This window comes from Peromyscus californicus, unplaced genomic scaffold, assembly GCF_007827085.1.
Source record: "Peromyscus californicus insignis strain IS unplaced genomic scaffold, ASM782708v3 Scaffold_19__1_contigs__length_69161282, whole genome shotgun sequence".
NCBI classification, from domain to species: Eukaryota; Metazoa; Chordata; class Mammalia; order Rodentia; family Cricetidae; genus Peromyscus; species Peromyscus californicus.
Window position 1 is genome coordinate 49,383,336 of NW_026294491.1, and position 13,300 is coordinate 49,396,635.

General features: G+C 38.3%; 1 protein-coding gene across 11 annotated transcripts in view; it reads left to right on the forward strand.

Moving 5' to 3' along the window:
- Col19a1 (collagen type XIX alpha 1 chain) overlaps window positions 1-13,300 on the forward strand; it is a 339,939-nt gene that overhangs the window by 50,866 nt on the left and 275,773 nt on the right. For all 11 annotated transcript variants that reach the window (XM_052745271.1, XM_052745270.1, XM_052745262.1 and 8 more), the window contains 3 exons: window positions 5,108-5,231; window positions 7,287-7,562; window positions 12,711-12,791. In XM_052745271.1, the coding sequence (XP_052601231.1) occupies window positions 5,108-5,231; window positions 7,287-7,562; window positions 12,711-12,791 (481 nt within the window). The remainder of the gene's footprint in view (window positions 1-5,107; window positions 5,232-7,286; window positions 7,563-12,710; window positions 12,792-13,300) is intronic.

Genomic DNA, 13,300 nt, shown 5'->3' on the forward strand with positions numbered 1-13,300 from the left:
ACAAAGAGTGAGAAAGGTGATTGAGAAGAAGGTAGTGGGCTAGCTTATTGGTGAAATTATTAAGGCCACTCCACGTAGTTAAAAGGAGATTTATTTAATGGCGTAACTTACAAATTAAGGGATAGGTAGGTCGCGAGGTCTGGGGAAGGTGTATCGCAGTCGAGCGGTGTTCTCTGGAGCTCTGCTCGGTCCACCTCCACCATCCAGGGTCCCGGACCAGAGAGAGCGCTGGCCCATCCAGATCTCGGGTCCCCCGGCGCCTCCCTTGGCCCCGCCTTGTAGGCGTGACAGTTGCCGAAGTCTCAATGGGGGTTGGAACTTCCAAATCAGAGCTGGAATGGCTACCCACTACACTAGCTGATTGTAATAATGTTAGAATTCGGGAGGGAGTGGGTAAGAAGGGAATGGATGGCAAAGATATGGATATATGGAGTGTGCATTTTGTTTGGTGAGTGAATGAGAGGCTACCAGTTGTACAGCCAGGTCAGGGGAAGTCTGATTTACAGCAAGAGAAGACATAATTTGCAATGCAAGAATGTAAGACCATTTGAAAATGACACATTAAAGATTTAAAAGGAGGTTTACTCTTGAATATGCAAATATGTCTGTAGGATGGGATATTAAACAACAGAAAACATTATAGTACATTCTAGAAGAGAGAAAGCAATTGGGGAATATGTACCTGACTGAACAATAGCAAGGAACTGACTGGACCTTCAGTGTTATAGGTGGGAAGTGTTGGTGAGGAGTGGATCTACCTCACCAGATTCCTGAACCATGCATGGTTAAGAGGAATCAGCCTCTGCAGGAACCATTGGGGGTGTATGTGTAGGTGTACATGCATAGGTTTGTGCATGGGTGTGCAAACACTCCCATGTGTATGTATGTATGTGTGTGTGTGTGTGTGTGTGTGTGTGTGTGTGTGTGTGTGTGTGTGATGGGCATGTGAGTCTAAAGCCACAATTTACCAACTTACCACCTTCTTTACCCAACCACAAGGAGGGAAGGGTCTTATTAGCTAAAGATTTTGAGCTAGAAATCTTTCAGACTGACCTCAACAAGAGAGTAAAGACAAGAATGAGCCAGAACACCAAAAACAGGGCGAAAGCAAAATTCTACAGTGAACACTGAGACTCTTTCATTACCCCCATCACCCTCACACTTGCAAAATGCTTGTAGCCAGGTGAACATCATTCACCAAGTATAAAACAAAAGTATTCTTTTTGGATAAAAGGAAATACCCCTGAATAAATAATCACCATACATTAGCATTGGAAGAGCCCTCGGCAAAAACTCCCAACTTATGCTGGGCAGTGAGTCATGCCCATTGACTCACCGTGCCAACACAGACAATACTTTTCACATTGAAAGCAAAACAGAGTATCAACCATTAATACATGTGATAAGGGAATAACATGGGGCTTGGGATTTCCTTCAATAGTAGTTTTGCTGTAACTACCTTAAAGCTTCCATTTGAAAGTGTATTTGGTGTTGTCTCTTCAATAGTCCCAAAGAGAAATGGCAGGTATCTATGCCTGCTTTTTGTTGTTGTTGTTGTTGTTGTTATGTTTAAGCCAGCAACACTCTTAAAACAATACAGTAATTGTCAAGAGTAATTTAGTAAAATTTTATTTGATACTGGAAAAATTCCAGAAGACACAATATCCCATTACAGGGACTTACTTTGAGGGAATTGATTAAAAAAAGTTGTTTTCTAATTACTTAATTAAAGGGATATAATGATGTAGTTGTGATAATGTCTGTAGCTTCTTTTACTAAACCCTCAACAAAGAAAGTAAAACTAGATTATATGTAAGTGAATTTATCTATTTTTAAGATTTATTTTTTTTTTAATTTTATGTCTCTGAGTGTTGGACGGGATGTATGTAGTATGTGCACTATGTGTATACAGTGTCCATGGAGGCCAGAAGACATTCGATCTCCTGGAACTGGAGTTACAGACAATCGTGAACTTTCATGTCTGTGCTGAGGATCAAACCTGAGTTCTCTGCAAGAGCAAAAAAATGCTTCTAAGTGCTGAGTTATCTCTCCAGCCCTAGATAGGTGCATTCATAGAAATGCAGATGCTTTTAGTAATTTGAATATATTCAAATTGAAGGATGTTTTTCATTCACCCGTTTACCTCATATCATAGCTCAGCAGCATAGTGCACCCCAGATCTGGCTTCCTCTCATGGTCATGTGACTGATGGAGCCCTATGGCCTCCTGCTCCTCTCCAGCATCACAAACAAATATAGTACATCACATATCTGGACCCAGAAAAGATCAAAGTGGAAAATTCAACTGTGTTCAACTGCTTTCTACTGCTGTGATAAGCATCATAACCAAAAGCAAAGTGGGGAAGAAAGGGTTTATTTCAGTTTTCAGGTGCCGGTCAGTCTACAATCAGGGAAACCAAGGCAGGGACTCAAGGCAAGAGATTATAGCAGTAACCATGGAGAAATGCTGCTTACTGGCTTGCTCTTAGGCTCACATTCAGCTACCTTTTCTCTTTCAGTTAAAGCCAAACTGCTGAAGGATGGCACCATCCACGGGTGGACCTTCCTGTGTAAATTAGTAATTAAGAAAATGTCCCATAGACTTGCCCACAGACTAATGGGATGGAAGCAATTCCTCATGTGATGTTCCATTTTCCCAGCTATAACAAGTTAACAACCAATATTAGAAAACAAACCAGTTTGTCCCAAAGAACTATAGTTTTGAACCATGAATTTAAAATCATTATAACTAGGCTCAAACATACCTTCACTAAGTAAAAAGATGAACCATTGTAGTCAGCACATTTTTGCCAATGAGAAATGAATTTTCTTGTTTCTTGACATGGAAATCCATGCTTCAGGATTTGATGGACTCTTGGAAAGCACTTCTTCATCCTGTTGATTGTGGAAGTGTTTTTCTTGCAAAAGTTGCTGAAATGCTTGAAGAAATAGCAGCTGGTTGGCAAGAGGTCAGGTGAATATCACAGATGAGGCAGAACTTGATAGGGCAATTTGTTGAACTTTGGAAATGTTGACTGTGCAATGTGCAGTCAAGCATGGTTTTGAATTGTGCCCTTTCTGATGAGATATGGTGGCTGCAAACATTGCTGATCTTGGCGCCCGTCATCAGTTTGTTGAGCATACTTCTCATAGGTAACAATTTCTCTAGAATTCAAAAGTTTTAGTGGATGAAACTGGAGAAGACTACCAGTGACCCTAACATTTTTTTGGTGCCATTTGGCTTTGGAAAGTGCTTTGGTGCTCTTCACAAAGCATCATCGCTGGTTGTTGTATGCAATCCTCTTTTGGTCCCACATCACAGTCTGATTGAGAAATGGGTTTTTGTTGTTGTGTAGAATCGTGTAAGATGACAGTTCAAGGGGACTTTTAAATTACTACACATCTATTTATTGAGCTCTTCTGCCTTTCCAATTTGATCAAATGTTGAGGGAACACTGAATTAGATCCACTTTGCATTCTTTGTTAACTTCCCATGTACTTGTAAGAGCAGCCTAGATGCTTGCTGTCAGCTGGTTATCACCAACTCCTGATGGCTCTTCACTAAGCTCCTCATCCTCAAGGCTCGTCTTTTCTTGCAAAACTTCGCGTACCACTGTGCTAGCAGTTCCTGTGCCAAATGCATTGCTTACATTGCAAATGTAAGTTGTCATCATGGCTTTATGGCCCATTTTGAATATGAAAAAAAAATCACCTGCATTTCCTTTTTGTCTAATATTATTTCCAAACTATAAAATAGACAGGGAATAAGGATCATTAGAAGAAAAAGTAAAGTAGGAAGTGCACATTAAATGATATAGAACATAGTAGATAACATTTTAGCAATATAAAAGCTTCAATTAGTTTCTTACCAACCTATATTACTGCTTTCCCTTAATGTCTATCACATTACCACTATCATAAAGTCAAAACTCTGTCAGGCTGGCAGCTTAGTATGTCTGTCTCTAGATCACACATACATATATATGTGTACATATAAATAGATCTATAGGTACATATGTGAACATTCTATTTAACCAAGTAAGTAAATTAAAACCTTAAGCAAGCACATCTTTTTCATATTTTCTTTGTAAATTCCCTACCACATGTGATTCTGTGTCTAACACAAAGAGAAAAAAAGAAAGCTTCAGTGTTCTCCATAACAGTCTGGTTGTCAGTGTCTCAATTATCACTTCTGGCAGAGCTGAGTATAATATTCAAAGTTAGTAGTTACGAATTAAGTGCATGATGCTTTATTTAAGTATGACAACTTCAAGTTTGTTTGTCTTTAAGGGACATGATTTCTTACTTGAAAAAAAAAGAAAACAAAAGAAAAGAAAAGCAGTATTACCATATTGCAGAATTCTCACATCCAATGAAAAGAAGTGAACATGTTAGTCATTGTCTTATCAAAATTAAACTCAGAATATGTGGATATGTATACTGTCAATTTTTTGTTTCCTTGTGTTTTTTACCAAGACTAGTATTTTGAACTTGAGATTGAGGTAAAAGGATATTGGGGACATGTTTTGGCTTCTACATCTAGAAAGATTAATTTTTCTAAGGAAATGAAAATAAAGCTAAATCTCATTTAATTTAGTGTCATTATAACTTACCAGGAAATCAATATTAAGAACTCATCTTCAAGAGTTGAATTTGGTAAAATTTCTTCAAAAAATATTCATTGGTTTATAATCAATGTTTTTTAGAATTATCTCTACTCTTCTCCACCAAAAACCACCAAGGAAGCCCACTTTCATTTTGATAAATCACTGCTATTCATCCAAACGTAGTGAATTCTGAGCTTGTATGTTAGACATCACTTTAGATAAGAGAGCAACATATTACCATAGCCAACCCACTTGTTTACATATCCCAATCTTTAACGACACCATATGATAACAAAAAAAGGACAGAATGAAAATAAAAATTACATAGGAATGCCAACATGACTGCTTCTATATTTCTAACACTTGAAAAAATGAATAAAGAATTATAAACTCATTGAGAGTAGCTATGACTGAGAGATCACATTTCACAGAATTTATATTTGGATTTCTTCCCTGGCCACATCAGTCTCCCCACAATAGTTGTCTGTTTTCTTCCCATAGCAAGGTATTTCCCAAAGGCCTTCCTGAGGAGTACTCTGTAGCGGTCACATTTCGAGTACGAAGAAGCACCAAGAAGGAGCGGTGGTTTTTATGGCAGATTTTAAACCAGGAGAATATGCCACAGGTGAGATGACAATTCGTTTGATTAGGTTCTTGTGCTGTGTACTCAAATCTGGGAATAGATGTAGTTAGTACTCAAATCCTGTGTTGTTTAGAGGAATCATCCATAGAGAAATGCAAGCATTATAAGTAGGATAGCCTTGATCATATCAGTGATGTGAGAATCTAGTGGATGAGAGGTTTGTGTTTTGTTTTGTCTTAAAGATTTATTTATTTTTATTTTTATGTACATAAATGTTTTCCTGTATGTATGTATGTACATATACCATGTGCTTACCTGATGAGCAGAGGGGTCACAAGAGAGCTCAGGATCACCAGGAACTGGAGTTATAAACAATTTTGTGCCACCAAGTGGGTGTTGAGAATTGAATCCAGGATTCTGCAAGAGCAGCTGGTGCTCTGAACCACTGAGCCACACCTCCAACCCTGTTTTTATTTTAACTTAAGGATTCATATTTTATCTGAAGACCACGGAACCGCTTTCCTTTAACAGGTGCTTATTGGCTTTGCCCCATTATTAACTACACTTCCTCTCATCACTAATACCATATACTAGTCTGATACTTAAATATTTGTTTTATCAATAAAAGCAAATATGGGCCTCATGCTTTATGCCAAGAAGTGATAAGAAGAAGACATTTGGGGCTGGGGAGATAGCTCGTTGGAGAAAGCGGTTGTCATGCAAAAATGAGGACTAGAGTTCAGATCTCCAGCACCCACATAAACGGCAGATGGAGGTGGGGGTTCACCTGTAAGTTCAGCATTCACCAGGTGGGAGATGGGATACCCAGAGCAAGTTAGCTAGCAAGACTAGTCAAGTCAGTGAGTGCTGGGTTCAAGGGAGAGGCCTGGCCTCAATATAGAAAGTGGAGAGCACTTGAAAAAGACACCTAGTGTCAGCTTCTGTCTTCCATTGTGCACATGTGTGCATCATACTTGCACACACACACACACACACACACACACACACACACACACACACACACGCGCGCGCACACACACATGCACACACTTCACATATAGGAACACATATACCCAAGCATACCACACACACCCACACCCATGCCAAAAGAAAATAAGAGATTTTAAAAAGCAGAATTCATGTTCTTATGGAGCAGAAAGTCTATAATAGGAGAACATTTATGAGAACTTATATGGCAGTTCTAATACTGAGGAAAGTGTGATGGGAGGTGTCTGAGCATAGGAAGGAGAGTGGAGAAGCCGGCAGATCTTGTGGAAATGGCAGTAGAGCTGGAGTGGTGATGCAAGCACCCCACAGACCTCAGAATTACTTGTTAACATCACACCTTTGGTTTACATCTATACATCACCATGGAATGCCTTTAGCTTTGGTTCACATCTACACATCACCATTGAATGCCTTTAGCTTTAGTTCACATCTACACATCACCATTGAATGCCTTTAGCTTTGGTTGGTCTTCTCACTGTTAATAAAGGTCACGATTTTATGATGGGATGATCATTTGAACTGAAAGAGCATGTCATCTATACAATATCTTCTCTTTGCCATGAAAATTATTAAGGGTTTAAAGGGTCCCTATCAGTTTCCACATAAAAAGAAATGCATATATTGTTTTTCTTCTTAAGTTAGAAACTCCATTGTCTATATACTCATATAGAACACCAACATATATAAGTATTTTTAGGTATGTGATTAGTGTTATCCACAGTATAATTTAAAACCATAACTTTTGTACTTCATAAAATTACACCTTTATGAATACATAACACAATTATATAGTTATGATTGCATTTATAAATGTAAAATACATTTACATTTGTGTACACATACACCCCTTATATGTTCTTTTGTGAAGGAGCAGATTACACAGGATGCTTCACACTAACACACTTGAACAAGGTCCTTGATCTTCTGTATCCACCAGTGCAGTGGGCAGAGGTACTGTCTCACGCTTAGCCAGCTCCTCGGTTATGCAGTTGTACACATGGAGCTTTTATTTGAGTGCTTTACTAATTCTGAACATTTAGTTTTAAGCCATCTAAAGATACTCTGCTTATCTTTCTTATTTTTTTTCAGATTTCTATAGCGATTGACGGCACAAAGAAGGTGGTAGAATTTATGTTCCGAGGTGCTGAGGGAGATCTGTTGAACTATGTTTTTAAGAATCGAGAACTCCGTCCTCTCTTCGATCGTCAGTGGCATAAACTTGGCATTGGTGTGCAATCCCGAGTCCTTTCTCTCTACATGGATTGTAATTTAATTGCAAGTCGGCACACAGAAGAAAAGGACTCTGTGGATTTTCATGGAAAGACCGTTATTGCTGCGCGAGCCTCAGATGGCAAACCCGTGGATGTAAGTTGTAACAGTGATGCTAACAGGGAGCTTCAACATCCCAAAGTTAAAGCAAAATCTCTTATTAAGAGTGGCTTCCTGGGGCCGGGCATGTGGCTCCTTAGGCAGAGAGCTTGCATAGACTGCATGGCACATGGGGTTTGATCTCCAGCACTACATAAATTAGTCATGGTGGTTCATGCTGTGTGCAGCCAACCCTAGAACTAGAAAGGTATAGGCAAGAGGATTAGCAGTTCAGTTCAGGATCATTCTTAGCCACGTTGTGAGTATAATGTCAGCTGTGCTACATAAGACCTAGTAGAAGGAAGGAAGGAAGGAAGGAAGGAAGGAAGGAAGGAAGGAAAGGAGGGAGGGAGGGAGGAAAGAAGGAAGGAAGGAAGGAAGGAAGAAAGGAAGAGAAAGAGGGAGAGAGAGAGAAAGAGAGAGAGAGAGATAGACAGGAGGAGGAAGGAACAAAGGAACTCATTTCTTCCTTTAATGATTACACACACAAAAGACCTCTCTCTCATCAGTGTTTATAATGTCACTAGATATATGAAGACTATTTATTTCCAACTCTATTTTCACACATAATTATATTACATTTTCAACTGCATTTTCCAGTCAGCAAATTTAAAATAATTGGATCGTGCCTTTAAAAACTAAGAATATTAAGAGTAACTTTTAGTAAAACAATGAAAACAGGACACAAAGAAAGTATAAACTTGGCCAAACCTTTATGTTTTAAATGAAAAGATTAGAAAAAGACAAACTTTAAGTGGTTCCAGACTATCTGATGTTTTCACTCAAGAACAATAGGCAATTCATTCAAGCAATTCTACTGCGTCTTCCACAACTCATACTGTCTTTTTAGAGTTCCTTTGGACAGAAATACAGTTAGTAAATCTAACAGTGGGTGATTTGGATGAGGAGACAGCTAGAAAAACTCAGATGAAAGGTCCTTTAAAAATTACATTTTGAAGCTAAAATGATATAGATTTACTATTGATTTTCTTGCAAAATAAGTCCTGTAATCTTTAAGGAGTAAGATTGGACTAAATTTAATAGGAAATATTTTCTTATAGGTAAAATGATAAGAAAGTCTCCAAAAATCTGAATTTGTAGTGCCAAAGCTGTAAACACGAAGTGCTGACAGTGAAACTGCATTTCAGAAATAAAGTTTTGAGCAAATATGCGTTTGGGAGTGTATCATTTCTATAGATCTCTTTGGAAGAAAAAAATGTATAGATGCAGATACATATTCAAGGAAAGATGATTTTTAAAGCGTTTTTCTCCTAGAGATTGTGTGTAAGCAGACCAGAAAGACAAGACTGTCAGGACTTGTGGTCAGGGATGATCAGGAATATGGGCAGAGCAGAACAGCCTGTCCTGGGGACATGTCAGGTCCACAGGAGACCTTGCTGGCTTGAGTCAGAATCCTAGCTTGGATCTGTTTATTTTTCAGGATCTTCATTTGCAAAATAGATTTAGTGAAGTTGTTTGTTGTATTAGTGTAGGATTTGTGCCATGGTTCCTTATTCATAATCTGTTCTCTATAGATTAGAACATGGAAGAAAACAGCCTCCCACTCTCACACACACACACAAACAACAAAACAAAGCCAACCAAACAACTCAAAAAACCCTACTGTTCTTTGCTCTCCACACCTCCAAGCTAGCAGTAGGACTAAAATCTATCAGTAAATGGTGGCTGTTACTACTAATATGTCATAATCACTGTACAGTGGTACTAGCTGGGTCTTTAAGAAAGTTTCCATGAAGGAGGAATCAGAGACCATCAGACAGTCAGTCCATCAGCACTGTGACTCATCCTTATAATCTACAGACTAGGGGTTCTTGCAATAGTACTGGAGAATGACATCAGCATTGCATACATTTATTTTAAGATACAGCATACATATTTTAGCTGGATACGAATACTTTTATTTTCTTTTACAGTTAAAAAATATGTTAAGAGATATTAATACTTAACAAATATGCATGTTACTGCCCATTTAATCACTTGAAAACATGTTCATTTCAAATGCAGTGCTCATTAGATTTAGCTATATTATGTGTATGAGTGTTTTGCTTGCACATACATATATGCACCATATCCATGCCTGGTGGCTTGGACAGTCTACAGGAGGCATCAAATACCCTGGAACTGCAGGTAAAGTTGATTATAAGCTGCCATATGGGTGTTGGAAACAACCTGTGTCTTCTAAAAGGTCATAAAGTGCTCTCTTAACTGTTGAGATACCTCATTCAACCCCCAAAGTATAGTCTAATTTTTCTCTTTCTGATGGGTGAATTTGATATTTATTGTCTTTTGTTCAGGTACCTATTGTATTCCTAGTAACAGCCACACTAAAACTTTAGCATCTATTTTTTAAGCAGCCTTTGAGAGTTTCATACAATGTATTTTGATCTTGTTGACCACATTCCTCTATATCCACTTTTCCACTCCATCACATCCTCTTCTAATTTCATGACTTTTTTTTTTTAACCCACTGTATCCATCTGGTGCTGCCAGTGCATACATGATGTAAAGATGGGTGTAAAGCCATCTACTGAAGCATGGGTGGCCTCTCAGGAACCAGATCCCTGAAGAAAACTAGTGCCCCTTCCTCTAGTACCATCAATGGCCAATAGTTCCTCACACTGTGGTGATGCTTCACCGGGAGTTAGAGTCCCCATGAGCTCATGTGTGCAGAGGCCCCACCATGTCTAGGAAACACGTCACAGAACTCCTCCCCACCTCTGGTTCTTAAAATCTTTCTGCCACTTCTTTCATGACCATCCCTGAGCCTTGGGAGAAGTTCTGTTTAAGTGTCACATTTAGGGAACTCTCCACAGTTAGTTACTTATTCTCTGCATTTTGTCCTGTCATGATCCTCTTATGAGCCACTATCTGCTGCAAAAGGTAGCTGCTTTGGTGAGGGTTGAGAGCTGTACTCACCTGTGAATACAAGTATAAGTATTTGGAATTAAATTTTAACCCTTTAAAATTGATGATCTATCTTTAGATAAGTAAAATAACACATATGCAGTGCTGGGTACAGTGTGGCACATGATTGGATTTCAATCCCTGGTTCATATGGGTGATGTGTCATGTGTGGTGTATTCATATGTAGTAAAAGCACATGAGAGTGCAGAGGGGTTTACTGTACAGGTACATGTGAGGGCAGAGCAGGATATTAAGTGTATGGGATTCTCTCCCTATCATTCTCTGCTCTGAGACAAGATATCTTGGTGAACTAGATGCTTCATTTTTCAGGTAGACTTGCTGGGCAGCAAATACTCAGGATCATTTATCTCAACCTCTGACAGTAGGACTGTATAAAGACAAGCAAAACAATGTCCGATTTTTTTTCACACAGGAGCTGGGAATTCAAACTCAGCAGGTGCTCTTACCACAGAGCTCTCCTACCAGCCCCCACTTACCCGTTATTTTGATAACAATGATTAGAATAAAGTTCAGTTATAAGCAACATTAGCTCATTATAATCTTCATTCTTTACTTTGCATAATTTGTATGCTATCACCAATATTTCATTAGATTAAGTATTGTACTTAAACTTTTCAAATGAAAATTCATCTCAATAACCTTGTAAAATGCTGCTTAAATATTAATTGCCAAATCTCATCTATGTACATTTTTGTGTTACCCACAGACCTAAGGCTACTCATGAATCCACAAGTTTTCGGGAATACCCGATGCTTTCCATGAGCCAATCAATTTTGTTCATCTCAGTATAGTGAACATTCTAACAACCCTCCTGATTTTGGTTGTGTGTGTAGGATGGGGACAAGTTAGAGATTCACAGATAGCCAGATGTCTATTTTCTATGACCACAGATAAACTCTGACAATGTCATAATTTGGGTTTTCTATACAAAATGCTTATTTATCAACCTCAAAGTAACTTCAAATTAATTTCAAAGTAATGCACAACCAAGATCTGTTACACTGGCAATAAAGAACCATAGAGAAGGGGACAGGATAAAGGAGTGAAGGAAGTGGGGAGATGATAAATCTGATTCTGCTATGTATTCTTATTTGTTAATTATGTCTGTAAATTCACAACCATATGCTAATTTCACGGCTCCAGTCAATGCCTGCTGTTATGCAGTATTATTTGATATTTCAGTGGGCTAAAAGTTAAAGAAGTTGATTTAAGCATTTATCATATTGATATTTTATCAACAGTAATACTGTTTTACCATTTCCTAGACAATTGTTCTGATCTCTCCATTAAAGGTATGGCTATCTTTCCCATGAAGTGTAGTGAACATTCTAACAGCCCTCCTGATTTTGGTTGTGTGTATAGGATGGGGGCAAGTTTGAGATTCACAGATAGTCAGATGGTTGTTTTCTGTGACCACTTTTCATCTCTTGTCTAAATGCCAAAAAAAGTGAATCTTTTCCAAATAGAAGAAACTTTCAAAAAAAGACTGTGAATCTTTTGTTTAGAACTATTTACACAGGATTGCTCTGGGTAGTCCAGACTGGTCTGGAACACCACATATAACTCAAGTTAGCCACAAGAAAACACTCCTCTTGCACCAATGTTAGTATTGCAGGCAGGTGCTACTGGGTTCAGCTTTTGAGTCTTGCTCAGGACTGCACTAATATACAATCAATAGGCTTTATGCAGACTTCATTAAACATGGGTAAAAGCTAAATATCCTCTTTTTACTTCATTGGGTACAGAACATTTACTTCATAGTTCAAACAGGACATTTGGACCTAAAGAGAAAGCCTTTTCCATCTCGTATTCACACCTTTGAGCATGTTCCTGCAAAGTTTTACTTTTAAATGTCACTTTGTACAGCAGTATATTGTAGCACATAGCAATACATCTCTAATTAAATATTTGTCTTTATTGCCTCCTTAATTCAACATTTCGTTTTTATTGCTTGAGACAATTAGCTAAGCTTTGCAATTGTTTTCATTAGCTCATTTCCTGTCTAAAGATCTTCCTGTGTAGCTGACTGGTTCTCAAATGACCCTCAGTCATGAATCATAAATTAAAATTAAACACTATAAATATGTATCTGTCACTTATATTAACTTCCCTTGTCTTTCTATTTAAATTGCACTAGTTCATAAGGCCTAAGCTCAATTCTCAAAACCAATGATGTGCTTTACTACTGACTCTTCACAGATTGAACTTCACCAACTCATAATCTCTTGCAATGCAAACTTCTTAGCTGAAGAATCATGTTGTGACGTATCCGCTACGAAGGTAGGCTAATTTTCTTACTATGTGAAACACAAATAATTGCTAGTTATCATTTAATTCATGTTCTGTAGATTCTATGTGCAGGGCGCTATGAAGTTCTCAGCTGAATCTGGATGAATGATTTATCCCCAGTAGGGAGCCCTTCTAAGTACATGCCCAAACTTCAACCACCAGGTTGTACACTGAAGTTATTTGACAATAACTTATTCTCATTTTGGACTCAACATAACTCAAAGAGGACTTACATCTTCCCTGTATACCTTTCACCCTTGTTTCATCTGAGGCCCCACTGATTGGAGGTGCTGCCCACATTAAAGTCAGGTCTTTCATCCTTAACTGGCCCCATGCCTTAAGACCATTCAACTTGTCTGTTTTGTCTAGTTTTGCTTTGTAACACATTTCATTCCTTTCTTCTTTTCCCTGTCCTTGCCAAATCCACTTTTGCCTTATATGATGGGGGAATGTCTTTTTGTGTGCTGTGAAAAAAATGTTGCTCTGATTGGTTGATAAAT